The 14,888-nt window shown below is 43.2% G+C and overlaps 1 protein-coding gene across 1 annotated transcript in view; it reads left to right on the plus strand.

Moving 5' to 3' along the window:
* The window catches only part of LOC311134414 (tetraspanin-9-like), a gene marked incomplete at its 5' end in the record, with an annotated part of 119,203 nt that overhangs the window by 78,165 nt on the left and 26,150 nt on the right, over positions 1-14,888 (plus strand). Inside the window, 2 exons of the mRNA XM_084168090.1 lie at positions 2,059-2,250; positions 4,811-4,885. Coding sequence (XP_084024216.1) covers positions 2,059-2,250; positions 4,811-4,885 — 267 coding nt within the window. The remainder of the gene's footprint in view (positions 1-2,058; positions 2,251-4,810; positions 4,886-14,888) is intronic.

Consider the following 14,888-nt stretch of genomic DNA (forward strand, 5'->3'; position numbering starts at 1 on the left):
TTGTTGTCGCTCTGATTAATGCCCTCCTTGCCTGGTCCGTGAGTTTTGGTGGGCGGCCCTCTCTTGGCAGGTTTGTTGTGGTGCCATATTCTTTCAATTTTTTAATAATGGATTTAATGGTGCTCCGTGGGATGTTCAAAGTTTTGGGTATTTTTTTATAACCCAACCCTGATCTGTACTTCTCCACAAATATGTCCCTGACCCTTGGTCTTCGTAGTGCCGCTTGCTTGGTGGTGCACCTTGCTGAGTGGTGTTGCAGACTCTGAGGCCTTTCAGAACAGGTGTAAATATACTGAGATCATGTGACAGATCATGTGACACTTAGATTGCACACAGGTGGACTTTATTTAACTAATTATGTGACTTCTGAAGGTAATTGGTTGCACCAGATCTTATTTAGGGGCTTCATAGCAAAGGGGGTGAATACATATGCACACACCACTTTTCCGTTATGTATTTTTTAGAATTGTTTGAAACAAGTTATTTTTTTCATTCCACTTCACCAATTTGGACTATTTTGTGTTTGTCCATTACATGAAATGCAAATAAATATCCATTTAAATTACAGGTTGTAATGCAACAAAATAGGAAAAACGCCAAGGGGGTTTAATACTTTTGCAAGGCACTGTATTTGTCAGTCCAATTAAACAACTCATTTAGCTTGGGGGTACGTGTGATTCATTATTTATCGCGTCCAGGTTTGCCTGTGTTCCTGAGTTGGGGCTGCAGGTTTGCAGGTTGGTTAGTGTACACTACTCCATATATTGCTGACAGGCGTTAATGTGTTCAGAAGCACTGGTGCGAACACAAGGAAGGAGGGAGGGAAAGGTAGGAGGGATGGAGGGAGGAGTGGCGGTGCTATGATTTACCACGGCATCTAACCATATTTCACCTCATTGTGATTTCTTATTCACAACATGATTGCATTGGATATTTCATTCCATTAGGCAGAGGGAAAATGTCACCACTTACCTCTCCGCTTATATTTCACTGGGGCCGGTCCGGCATGGCGGGCTGCAGCGCATCATTGTCTGCCAACATCACAGTATCAGGCTGTGTCTCAACATTTACATTTTTTACATTTTAGTCATTTAGCAGATGCTCTTATCCAGAGCAACTTACAGTTAGTGAGTGCATACATTTTTTCATACTGGCCCCCCGTGGGAATCGAACCCACAACCCTGCCGTCTCAAATGGCACTTTAGTGTAAGTAGTGCACTATATAGGGAACAGGATGCACCCAGTGTCTGCTCTGTCTTCTCTTATCACTAGAGCCAAGGCAACTCTCTGGTGCATTAATGGAGGGCATGCTAGATGTGAGACATTCAATGAGGCCCTGCAGAGTGAGTCAGTCTCTGTAGGGGGTAGTGTCCTGGGGAGGAATTCCAGCCCTGAGGAACTGCTCCACCTAGAGGGCTGTTGTATCCTCTACAGCCCTCAAAATCCAATTTAGACCTGGGACACCAGGTGGGTGCAATTCACTATCAGGTAGAACAGAAAACCAGCAGGCTTCGGACCTCATAGGGTAAGAGTTGAATACCCCTGCCCTGTACCTAGACTGCATTCAGAGTGTGTGTGTGTGTGGTGGTGGTGGTGGTGGTGGTGGGGGGGGGGGGGGTTGGGGTCGTGTGCGTGTAATTCTGTGTTTGTTCTATGCCAGTAAGCTGCTCAGACCTGCGGAACGTATTTCTGCTCCTAATCACCGGTAGAGCTCTTTTTGGCTTAACAGAATCAGTTAATGTGCTGTAATGGGTGTAAACGCTCTTGTTTTGTTGTTCTCTCCTCCCCTGGCGCGAAAGAGGGTGGTCAGCCTACTGATACAGCCTTTTCGAGGATATCTATATGCTCACTTAGCTTGGATTTATACTTTGTGAAGACTATGAAAATACATAATGAATATATATTTTTTCATTATGTGTGAATATGCATGCCCGTTTCAGTACTGCAAAGAAACTATAAGCCTCTTGTTTTCTACCAACTTCAATTAATTCAGAACAGACATGTCTTTGTGATGATTCTATTTTCTACCTCTCTTACCTGGTATCTCTTGCCTTGCAGTTGTGTGGCTGTGGGCTGCTGGGCGTGGGCATCTGGCTGTCTGTGTCCCAGGGCAGCTTTGCCACCTTCTCACCCTCCTTCCCGTCGCTCTCCGCTGCCAACCTGGTCATCGCCATTGGCGCCATCGTCATGGTGACCGGCTTCCTGGGCTGCCTGGGAGCCATCAAGGAGAACAAGTGCCTGCTTCTGAGTGTGAGTTATGATCTGGCCTGCCCACACATGCAGACATATACAAACACACTTTCTTCTCTCCATCTATCTATTTTTCTCTCTACCCCAGTCCCACACACACACACACACACCAGCCTTCAATAGAGCAGCCAGGCTAATGAGCTCAACGGGGGAGATGAATCCTCAGTAAAAACCTTGGGGGCTCACAGAGAAAATTAGACCCGAGTGCCAGCCATGGCGGGAGTCTCCCATTCCTCCATTGCCATGGTCACAGCCTGATTGAAATAATTGTCAGTGTGAGGCCCTTTGTGTCACATGCTTGAATTATGTAGCACTCATAATGACACATTCATTGTATTGGTAAAAAGAAAACTGAGAGTGCTGAATTATTTAATACAAAGAATACTCTAGACTCATGTTGTTCCCGGAGAAGTGTTAACTCAAGAGATTTATCTCAAGTTTGATTTAATTAGCAAAGTTTGAAAAGTTGTCAGAATTTCAAACACCTCTAATCCTTTGGAGCAGCTAGCTAACACATCAGTTAAAAGCATATTGAATAGTCTGCATCAGCACAACACTAGGTCTACACTACCTGCTTTAACAATTTTGTATAGCATGAAGCGAGAGAGAGAGATGGAAAGAGAGAAAGACAAAAATAGAGAGACAGAAAGAAAGAGAAATAGAGAGACGGAAAGATAGAAAGATAGAGGGAGAGCCTGGATCTCAGCCAGAACACCACAGTGATAAGTAATGAACTCTGGTGTAAAAGCTTCATAGCACATCACTGTTAAAGCTGCAATATGTAACCAAATTCACATAGAAATGTAAGTTATAGATCTGTCATTCTCATTGAAAGCAAGTCTAAGAAGCAGGAGATCTGTTCTATGTGCGCTATTTCTTTGCTTCCCGGTCTTACATTGTAGTTATTTTGCAGGCACTATTATCCAGAGCGACTTAAAGTAGGGAGTGCATACATTTTCATACTGGTCCCCCGTGGGAATCGAACCCACAACCCTGGCGTTGCAAGTGACAAACTCTACCAACTGAGCCACACGGGTCTTCAGTTTAGTTTTTGCATCTTTTACTTTCGGTTTTGTACACCAGTTTCAAACAGCTGAAAATACAATATTTTGGGGTATGGAACATATATTTCACTGCGATTTAGATGGTACAATGATTCTCTACACTATACTTGCTTGTTTTGTCACATAAACTAAAATTAGGTGACCTACTATGGCAGAGCAATTTCTGCATAGTGCATCTTTAAGTCATATCAAATCCAAATGTATTTGTCACATGCACCGAATAAAACAGGTGTAGACCTTACTGTGAAATGCTTACTTACAAGCCCTTAACCAACAATGCAGTTCAAGAAATAGAGTTAAGAAAATATTTACTAAATAAACTAAAGTAAAAAATGTAATTAAAAGTGACACAATAAAATAACAATAACGAGGCTATATACAGGGGGTACCGGTACTGAGTCAATATTAGTCGAGGTAATTTGTAGATGTAGGTAGGGGTAAAGTGACTATGCATAGATAATAAACAGTGAGTAGCAGCAGTGTAAAAACAAAGGGGGGGGGGGGGTCAATGTAAATAGTCCGGGTGGCCATTTGATTAATTGTTCAGCAGTGTTATGGCTTGGGGGTAGAATCTGTTAAGAAGCCTTTTGGACCTAGACTTGGCGCTCCGGTACCACTTGCCGTGATGAGCTTTGTGGGCACTATGGTGTTGAACGCTTGGAGGTAGCCCTCTTTGGGCCAGCCAGATCTGAGGTACCGGCCTGACATATTATCTGTGAAGTTGTTCTGTGAACAAACTCTCTTTGGATTGGAAATATTTGAAATATATAAAGGTCAGAGAACCTTTTCCATCAGGAAGCTTGCGCCTAGGCTAGACAAGTTGAATGAGCCCATCGCAAAATTCAAGGCAAGATCGAAATGTGTGACACACTCGGCCGACATTGCAGACATGAAAGTGAGTGTGTGCGCGCACGGACGCATACACACACAAACACACCGTAATCAGAGCACTAACTTTTTGTCTAAACAAGCTGTTCCTGAAACTTTCCACACCCGGAGGATATATGACAAACAAACTTTGTGGGACCTGCCAACAAAATACAAAATATTCAATGAAACAGTCTAACACTGAACTGGCCACCTAAAGATTCAATAAACAACTCTGTGCGGTTTTCACTGTGATCCCTTTTTCATATAGAACGTGACACAAATAATAAACGCAAAGCAAACAGTGCAAAATTAATAGAACTCTCCGCAAATTGAGTTTCTGAATCTGCCGGTTGCTGCGCTCACATGCTGTGAAGAAGGGATAGAGTAAATATTTAGTTGAAGGAGTGAGGAGGTGCTGAGCTGCGTCCGTGGAAGATTAATCAGTGGAGCAATTAAACCTCCTCCTCCTCGCATGTTCACTGTCCCTCAGGCACTCACTTTCTCTCCATCTCTCTCCCTCCCTCTCTCGCTGTTTTTCTCTCCCTCTGTATCTCTCTCTCTGTCTCTCCATCTCCCTCTCATTCTCTCGCCCCCCCTCTCTCTCTCCATCTCCCTTTCTTTTGCAGTTCTTCATTGTCTTGCTGATAATCCTGCTGGCAGAGCTGATACTACTCATCCTGTTCTTTGTGTATTCAGATAAGGTAAGGATACTTTAATGTCCCCCATGTTAACCGTGTTTGACTATGATACATTATATGATCCTGTAGAAAACCCTTACAGTTGTCCAAGAGTACTTCTCAGAGACCATGAAAAAGAGCGCCACCAAGTGGTGGTCTTCCACAGAGGTACAACTGTCTCAGAGTCCTGGTAAGAGGACTGATATTGACCAGCAGGAGACAGGGATTCAATCCACACTTTATTGCCACACACCAAACAGACACACACAGGACTTTACAGAGGAGGGAGCTAGTGGTAGGGATAGTGTTGTAGTGTATAGTGGTTTTCTGTAATGGAACAGAAGAAACAGGGAATATATTACACAAGAGTACTCTGATTCAGAGGGGTTGGGTTAAATGCGGAAGACACATTTCAGTTGAATGCATTCAGTTGTACAACTGACTAGGTATCCCCCTTTTCCTTTCCCTTTCCCTAGCAGTGAAGGCTAATAGCAATGTAGCATGTAGCACAGGCTAACAGTAATAGCACCGCTATGCAGCAGTAATGTACACAACGTAATGGCAAGGGATTAGCATGTAATTGCACTGGGCTAATAAGCAGGACGTAGCACAGAATAAACACACAATGAACATGGGACTAGCCTAACCTAGCACACAATTTAAACAGTAGAAGTTAGCACATTAGGCTAGTATGCCAAGGGCTGTGATAAACATAGGCAATAGCTGTATGCGAGCACGCTAGGCTACAGGCTAGTATGCTTCAGGCTAGAAAGGGTATATACAGGTAGCAGCTATGAATAGCATTAGAGGCTAGCAAGGCTAACAGTTAGCGGTAGCATGCTAGGATGCTAACATGTAAACAACGGCCATGTTGGTAGAGGCCAGGAAGTGACTCTGGGCATAATGACATCACTGGTCGGCCTAATGAGTGAGTGTGAACAATGGGGAGAGATTTTACCTCATGGCCTGAATAGCTAAGACACACATAAACTATGCCATGAGGGGCAGATAAACAGGAGTAAGTAAAATGACTAGTACCCAGGAATTAATTATTAGCATATACACTGAAAGAGGTACAGTTGAAGTCGGAGGTTTACATACACTTAGGTTGGAGTCATTAAAACTCGTTTTTCAACCACTCCACAAATTTCTTGTTAACAAACTATAGTTTTGGCAAGTCGGTTAGGACATCTACTTTGTGCATGACACAAGTCATTTTTCCAACAATTGTTTACAGACTTCACTTATAATTCACTGAATCACAATTCCAGTGGGTCAGACGTTTGCATACACTAAGTTGACTGTGCCTTTAAACAGCTCGGAAAATTCCAGAAAATGATTTGAGTCAATTGGAGGTGTACCTGTGGATGTATTTCAAGGCCTACCTTCAAACTCAGTGCCGTCATACCGCTCAGGAAGGAGGCGCATTCTGTCTCCTAGAGATTAACTTACTTTGGTACGAAAATTGCAAATCAATCCCAGAACCACAGCAAAGGACCTTGTGAAGATGCTGGAGGAAACAGGTACAAAAGTATCTATATCCACAGTAAAACGAGTCCTATATCGACATAACCTGAAAGGCCGCTCAGCAAGGAAGAAGCCAATGCTCCAAAACCGCCATAAAAAAGCCTGACTACGGTTTGCAACTGCACATGGGGACAAAGATCGTACTTTTTGGAGAAATGTCCTCTGGTCTGATGAAACAAAAATAGAACTGTTTGGCCATAATGACCATCGTTATGTTTGGAGAAAAAAGGGAGTGCTTGTAAGCCGAAGAACACCATCCCAACCGTGAAGCACGGGGGTGGCAGCATCATGCTGTGGGGTGCTTTGCTGCAGGAGGGACTGGTGCACTTCACAAAATAGATGGCATCATGAGGAAGGAAAATTAAGTGGATAAATTGAAGCAACATCTCAAGACATCAGTCAGGAAGTTAAAGCTTGGTCGCAAATGGGTCTTCCAAATGGACAATGACCCCAAGCATACTTCCAAAGTTGTGGCAAAATGGCTTAAGGACAACAAAGTCAAGGTGTTGGAGTGGCCATCACAAAGCCCTGACCTCAATCCTATAGAACATTTGTGGGCAGAACTGAAAAGGCGTGTGCGAGCAAGGAGGCCTACAAACCTGACTCAGTTACACCAGCTCTGTCAGGAGAAATGGGCCCAAATTCACCCAACTTATTGTGGGAAGCTTGTGGAAGGCTACCCAAAACGTTTGACCCAAGTTAAACAATTTAAAGGCAATGCTACCAAATACTAATTGAGTGTATGTAAACTTCTAACCCACTGCAAATGTGATGAAAGAAATAAAAGCTGAAATAAATCATTCTCTCTACTATTATTCTGACATTTCACATTCTTAAAATAAAGTGGTGATCCTAACTGACCTAAGACAGGGACTTTTTACTAGGATTAAATGTCAGGAATTGTGAAAAACTGAGTTTAAATGTATTTGGTCTAAGGTGTATGTAAACTTCCGACTTCAACTGTATGTATAGGCATGTACTAACTTAGCAATAAGAACCTATGACATGTATAGATTAAATATACTGAACAAAAATATAAACGCAACATGTAAAGTGTTGGTCCCATGTTTCATGAGCTGAAATAGAAGATCCCAGACATTTTCATTTACATTTTACATTTACGTCATTTAGCAGACGCTCTTATCCAGAGCGACTTTTTTTTTTTTTTTTGAATTTCTTTCAAATGTTTAAAATATATATATATATTTTTTTTAGAGTGTTTTTAATTTTCATTTGTTTTATATATATATATATTATTTTTTTATTTTATTTTTTTATATGTGTTTTTTTTAAAAATAATAATAATAATAATTATTATTTTTTTTTGGGGGGGGGGGGGGGGGGGGGGGTAGAAGGATTACTTTTATACTATCCCAGGTATTCCTTAAAGAGGTAGGGTTTCAAGTGTCTCCGGAAGGTGGTCAGTGACTCCGCTGTCCTGGCGTCGTGAGGGAGCTTGTTCCACCATTGGGGTGCCAGAGCAGCGAACAGTTTTGACTGGGCTGAGCGGGAACTGTGCTTCCGCAGAGGTAGGGGGACCAGTTATGACGGATTGTGTTCTCTAATGCTTCACTGTTTTCCTTCTCGCTCCCACTGGCTGTCCTCTTCTTACTCTCTGTGATCACAGCCAGTCAGACTCTGCACTAGAACCTCCCAGGAATCTATTGAAAGGAAAATGCATCTGTGGAATTGATTCAAAGCAAACCAAATATTGCTGCTACACAGTTGATTGAATATGCAGATAGTACAGTTCACAAATTGATTAATGAGGTAACTTCCCTGCTGATTTCGACTGGCCCTACTTCAGACAAAGTACTTTTCGTATTTCTGCACATGTGTGAGTGCATTTTCCATACGAACAAAAATCTTATTTCTCTCAAATGTTGTGGTCAAATTAGTTTACATCCCTGTTAGTGAGAATTTATCCTTTGTCAAGATAATCCATCCACCTAACAGGTGTGGCATATCAAGAAGCTGATTAAATGATCAAATGATCATTGCACAGGTGCACCTTGTGCTGGGGACAATAAAAGGCCAATCTAAAATGTGCAGTTTTGTCACACAACACAATACCACAGATGTCTCAAGTTTTGAGGGAGTGTGCAATTGGCATGCTTACTGCAGGAATGTCCACCATAGCTGTTGCCAGAGTATTGCATGTTCCTTTCTCTACCATAAGCCACTTCCAACGTCGTTTTAGAGAATTTGGCAGTATGTCCAACCGGCCTCCCAACCGCAGACCACGTGTAACCACGCCAGCCCAGGACCTCCACATCTGGCTTCTTCACCTGCGGGATCGTCTGAGACCAGCCACCCGGACAGCTCATCTGAGTGCCTGTCGTCCTGCAGTTCAGCGTCAAAACCGACTTCAGTGGGGAATTGATAAGCTTCGATGGCCACTGGCACACTGGAGAAGTGTGCTCTTCACAGATGAATCATGGTTTCAACTGTACTGGGCAGATGGCAGACAGCGTGTATGGCGTGGTGTGGGCAAGCAGTTTGCTGATGTCAACGTTGTGAACAGAGTGCCCCATGGTGGTGGTGGGGTTATGGTATGGGCAGGCATAAGCTACAGACAACAAACACAATTGCATTTTATTGATGGCAATTTGAATGCACAGAGATACCGTGACAAGACCCTGAGGCCCATTGCTGTGCCATTCATCCGCCACCATCACCTCATGTTTCAGCATGATAATGCTCTTCCCCATGTCGCAAGGATCTGTACACAATTCCTGGAAGCTGAAAATATCCTGCATACTCACCAGACATGTCAGCCATTGAGCATGTTTGGGATGCTCTGGATGGACTTGTAGGACAGCGTGTTCAGCCGTTGAAAAGGAGATGGGACAACATTCCACAGGCCACAATCAACAACCCTATGCGAAGGAGATGTGTCGTGCTACATGAGGCAAATGGTGGTCATTCCAGATATTGACTGATTTTCTGATCCATGCCCCTACTTTTTTTTTTTTTGGTATCTGTGTCCAACAGATGCATATCTGTATTCCCAGTCATGTGAAATCCATAGATTAGGGTCTAATGAATTTATTTAAATTGACTGATTTCCTTATATGAACTGTAACTCAGTAAAACATGTTGCGTTTATATTTTTGTTCAGTATATATCAACTGAACCCTAACCAGTTACTAGTACACTTACATGATCAAAGACGCACTAACACCGGTCAGGGACTCCAGAAGAAGGATTGTCCATGTGGAAAGGGTCCAGATGTGAGTTGAGGTGGAGGACAGGAGTTTATTAAGGTTGTCTCAACCTGCCCTCCTGGAGACAACTAAAGAGTTCAGGGCCAGACTGGGGTCTCCAACCCCAGGATATGCCACTGATTGGCTGACCGGGTTCGCTGGCAACCTGGTCCATAACACATAGGTGTGAAGTGGTCCTCTGTAGCTCAGTTGGTAGAGCATGGCGCTTGTAATGCCAGGGTAGTGGGTTCGTTCCCCGGAACCACCCATACGTAAAAATGTATGCACACATGACTGTAAGTCGCTTTGGATAAAAGCGTCTGCTAAATGGCATATTATTATTATTATTTATATTAGAAGCTCAGGCTCAGGTTGGGGGTTGGTATCCTACCCCAGCTGTAAGAAGTCACAAAGTTTGTCTCTACATCCCAGGACCAGAGATAGGGTTTGAGAGATGTTTCTGAGAAGTACTCATGGGCAACTGTAAGGTTTTTCTACAGATCCCATGTTACACAGATTAATGTCAATGTGCTGAATGACATCAAAATTGGGATTCCATGCCAGCGTAGCCTGAAAATATTTTTTATATCTCAGATTGTTCTGGCAATTCTCACAGAGAAACTTCATTGGGAGGAATGCTTGATGCTTGACATGCTTTTTACATTTGTATGACAAACAATTTTTTGGAAAATTATGAAAGTGGCCATTTTAGGCCCTTTTTAGACCTACAGTATACATGCCTCCTGAAAGACCCTATGATCTGTGAATGGTAAATGACACAGACAACATATTGCTGTCATTATACTCCTTATAGTGTGCTGCTCTAAAATATGAAGTATGTCTTGATTCTGAAATAAAAAAATTCTGATTTTAATATTATATATTAATATTAATATCTCAAAATAGCCTTTTTGATTTAGCTTAAGACATATTGTTTGGAACAATATACTGTACAAGTACATCACATTTCCAGAGTGGGCTCTCTGCTAATTCTGAAGGTAAGGTGATCACGTTCTCCGTAGCCAATGTGAGCAAGACCTTTAAACAGGTCAACATTCACAAGGCCGCGGGGCCAGACGGATTACCAGGACGTGTACTCAGAGCATGCGCGGACCAACTGGCAAGTGCCTTCACTGACATTTTCAACCTCTCCCTGACCGAGTCTGTAATAGCTACATGTTGCAAGCAGACCACCATAGTCCCTGTGCCCAAGAAAGCGAAGGTAACCTGTCTAAATGACTACCGCCCCGTAGCACTCACGTCGGTAGCCATGAAGTGCTTTGAAAGGCTGGTCATGGCTCACATCAACACCATCATCCCGGAAACCCTAGACCCACTCCAATTCGCATACTGCCCCAACAGATCCACAGATGACGCAATCTCAATCGCACTCCATACTGCCCTTTCCCACCTGGAAAAAAGGACACCAATGTGAGAATGCTGTTCATTGACTACAGCTCAGCGTTCAACACCCTAGTGCCCACAAAGCTCATCACTAAGCTAAGGACCCTGTGACTAAACACCTCCCTCTGCAACTGGATCCTGGACTTCCTGACGGGCCACCCCCAGGTGGTAAGGGTAGGCAACAACACATCTGCCACACTGATCCTCAACACTGGGGCCCCTCCTGTTCACCCACCATTGCGTGGCCAAGCACGACTCCAACACCCTCATTAAGATTGCTGACGACACAACAGTGGTAGGTCTGATCACTGACAACGATGTGACAGCCTATAGGGAGGAGGTCAGAGACCTGGCAGTGTGGTTCCAGGACAACAACCTCTCCCTCAACGTGAGCAAGACAAAGGAGCTGATCGTGGACTACAGGAAAAGGAGGGCCGAACACGCCCCCATTCACATCGATGGGGCTGTAGTGGAGCGGGTCGAGAGTTTCAAGTACCTTGGTGTCCATATCACCAATAAACTATCATGGTCCAAACACACCAAGAAAGTTGTGAAGAGGGCACGACATTGCCTTTTCCCCCTCAGGAGACTGAAAAGATTTGGCATGGGTCCCCAGATCCTCAAAAAGCTACACCATCGAGAGTATCCTGACCGGTTGCATCACCGCCTGGTATGGCAACTGCTCGGCATCCGACCGTAAGGCACTACAGAGGGTAGTGCGTATAGCCCAGGACCTATATACTAGGCGGTGTCAGAGGAAGGCCCAAAAAAGGTGTCAAAGACTCCAGTCACCCAAATCATAGACTGTTCTCTCTGCTACCGCACGGCAAGCGGTACTGGAGCGCCAAGTCTAGGTCCAAAAGGCTCCTGAACAGATTCTACCCCCCAAGCCATAAGACTGCGGAACAATTAATCAAATGGCCACCCGGACTATTTACATTGACACTGCTGCTACTCGCTGTTTATTATCTATGCATAGTCACTTTACCCCTACCTACATCTACAAATTACCTCAACTAACCTGTACCCCCGCACATTGACTCGGCACCGGTTCCCCCTATATATAGCCTCGTTATTGTTATTTTATTGTGTTACTTTTTATTGTATTTTTTATTTTATTTAGTAAATATTTTCTTAACTCTATTTCTTGAACTGCATTGTTGGTTAAGGGCTTGTAAGTAAGCATTTCACGTTGATGTCTAAACCTGTTGTATTCGGCGCATGTGACAAATACAATTTTATTTTATTTTATTTTATGAGCACCACCAACACAGTGAATGGGAAAATGGATTCAAAGGGAACTCCCTCTTCTGGTGATTTGCTGAATGTGCGAGTCCTAAAGGAAGGCTGTGATTGGTTAATGACCTGTAATGTCAATTAATATGTATAAAATGGGTCATATCATTAAAAGTACCAGAGAGCCCAATCTGGAAATTTGACGTGTTTGAAGAGTATATTGTTTCAAACAAATCAAACATTGTACTTTTGAGATAGTCATATTCATCTTTTTAATGTTGAATAAATGAATGTGAAAAATAGTTTCAGAATCTAGGCATACTCCATTTTTGAGAGCACCCTGTATTGACACCAATATGTTGTCTGTATCATGTACGGTTCACAGATCAGGGTCTTACAGCAGGCATGTATAGGTCTAAAAAGGACCTAAAATGGTCACTTTCATCATGATTTTCAAAAAACTGGTTTGTGATTCAAATTTTATAAGCATGTCAAACTTCCTTCCTCCCAATGAAGTTACAATGTGAGAATTGCCAGAACAACCTGAGACACCAAAAATATTTTCGTCCAACTCTGGCGTGGAATCTCCCAATTCACTTAACATCTACTTACCAGTAATTAGGCCTGACATGAAAACCGACATGAAACATGCAGACATAAAGCATATTTGCACACACACACACATCCCAAGACACAAATGGTGTCACGTACAAAAGCACGGCCCAGTTGTTCCATGCTGAGTATCCTCAGTCTCCCCTTTCAAAGACACTTGTCTCACAGCGAGAGGTTAAGCGTCTTCACCCCTCAGAGGTGACCCCCAGGGTTAAAAGGATCACAGGTCAGCCCACACAATGCAGTCTAACCCCTGGCCAGTTGGCTCAGTGTAATTGCTACTGAGCTCTGTTTTAGCCCCACTCTCTTATTTCCCCCAACTAAAGTTTTAGATCAGCATTTCCCATGACCCCTAGGGCCAGGGATGGGGCTATGTGCTGCTATGTATGGCCAGGGTCTGAGAATCTGAGAACACAGGATAGCATGTAAAGCTCATGAGATTATTGACAGCCATGGGTGAAGTCTTAAAATCAACCTATAAATGTCCCCAGATAGATGAAGCACCCAAGCCTGAGGAAAATATTTAAAATCAAAGTTTATTGGTCGCGTACACAGATTTGCAGGTGTTATAGCAAATGCAGTTAAATGCTTATGTTACTAACTCGAACAGTGCAGTAGAATGTCACAGAAATACAATACAAATACACACACCATTTTTTTCCTAAACAATAAATCAAGAAATGACAGAAAGAAAATGGTATGTACAGTAGTAGTTATATTGGGATGAGCTATGTCGAGAATACAGTATATACTGTACATACACAGTGAGTAAACAACAGTATATAAGCAGAATAAACATATATTTTGTGTAGGTCAAATGGACCAGCAATGAAATGGTGAAATTATCCAATTTTTTCCAAGGGCATTGTATGAGTTCGATTTTTCCCCGTTCTTTATATATTCAAAGTCGTTTCCCTCCGGGACATAAGTTAATTATGTTTGTTCTGAGGTTATTGCTCAAATTCAGCTTCTCCAACAGATAAAGGAATTACTTAGCAGTTAGCACCCAATCCATTCAGATATTTGAATCTCTCCCTGTCTCCCAGGCAGGCAGGCACACACCATCAGGAGTCAATATGTATTTTCTGCAGATATCACCAGCTTAATATTGTAAACCCAAATGAGAGCCTTTCCAAAGGATCTTATAGGAGAGTACTTGTCAGCAGTACAGCAGTCTCAGATAACCTGTGAAGGTGTGGGGTGATCATCAATCAGAGAAGCCTGGGCTCGGAGTAGAAGTGCTGATCTAGGATCAGTTTTTCCTTTTAGATTATATCTTATTATTTTTTTATTTTTTTACCCTTATTTTACCAGGTATAAATACACAGGGGGACTTGGTGAGTGCTGATTATAGGATCAGGTCCCCTCTGTCCATGTAATCTTGTTAATTAAGATCTAAAGATGAAGATAGGTGTCCTGCTAAGCATTCAAGATGGCATGGTAGTGCGGTCGTGTATTCTGTTGTGTCCTCGTGTAAATAGCCTGTTTTTTTATTTTTCGTATATATTTCTCTATCTAACTTTCCATCCTTTAACTAAATATACTTTCCTGCAACCCGCCTCACCCAATGTGGAACGGATTCTATTATTTCTTTATTTTTATCAAGAACCTACGGCTGAAACTAGCCAGCTAGCCAGCTAACTAGCTACTTGCTATTAGACACTGTTACCGGTCTTCACCACTGTCCGTGGCCTGCACTACGTACCAGCCAGCTCTAGCCTGGACAATTATCGGCCAATCTGCACAGCGTGCTATCGACCCAGAGCATATCGGATTTTCTGCCGGAATCACTGAAACACTGGACCTTAATACCGGACCATCGCAACTAGCTAGCTGCAACCGAATGGCTGTTGTTGGCTAATCACCACTGTCCCGACGTACCAGTTAGCCTTGCGCGAGCTTCGAGCCAGGCCCATCTCCCGGCTATCTACCTCTCTGTCAACCGGACGGGACCTCCTAGTGTCGACACGGAGCCCTGCCGATCCATCACGACTGCTCTGACGATGTAATCGTCTCCCGGACTTAGTGCTGTTCACTGCTCC

Source organism: Coregonus lavaretus (assembly GCF_964263955.1).
Source record: "Coregonus lavaretus genome assembly, chromosome: 9".
Taxonomy (NCBI): Eukaryota; Metazoa; Chordata; class Actinopteri; order Salmoniformes; family Salmonidae; genus Coregonus; species Coregonus lavaretus.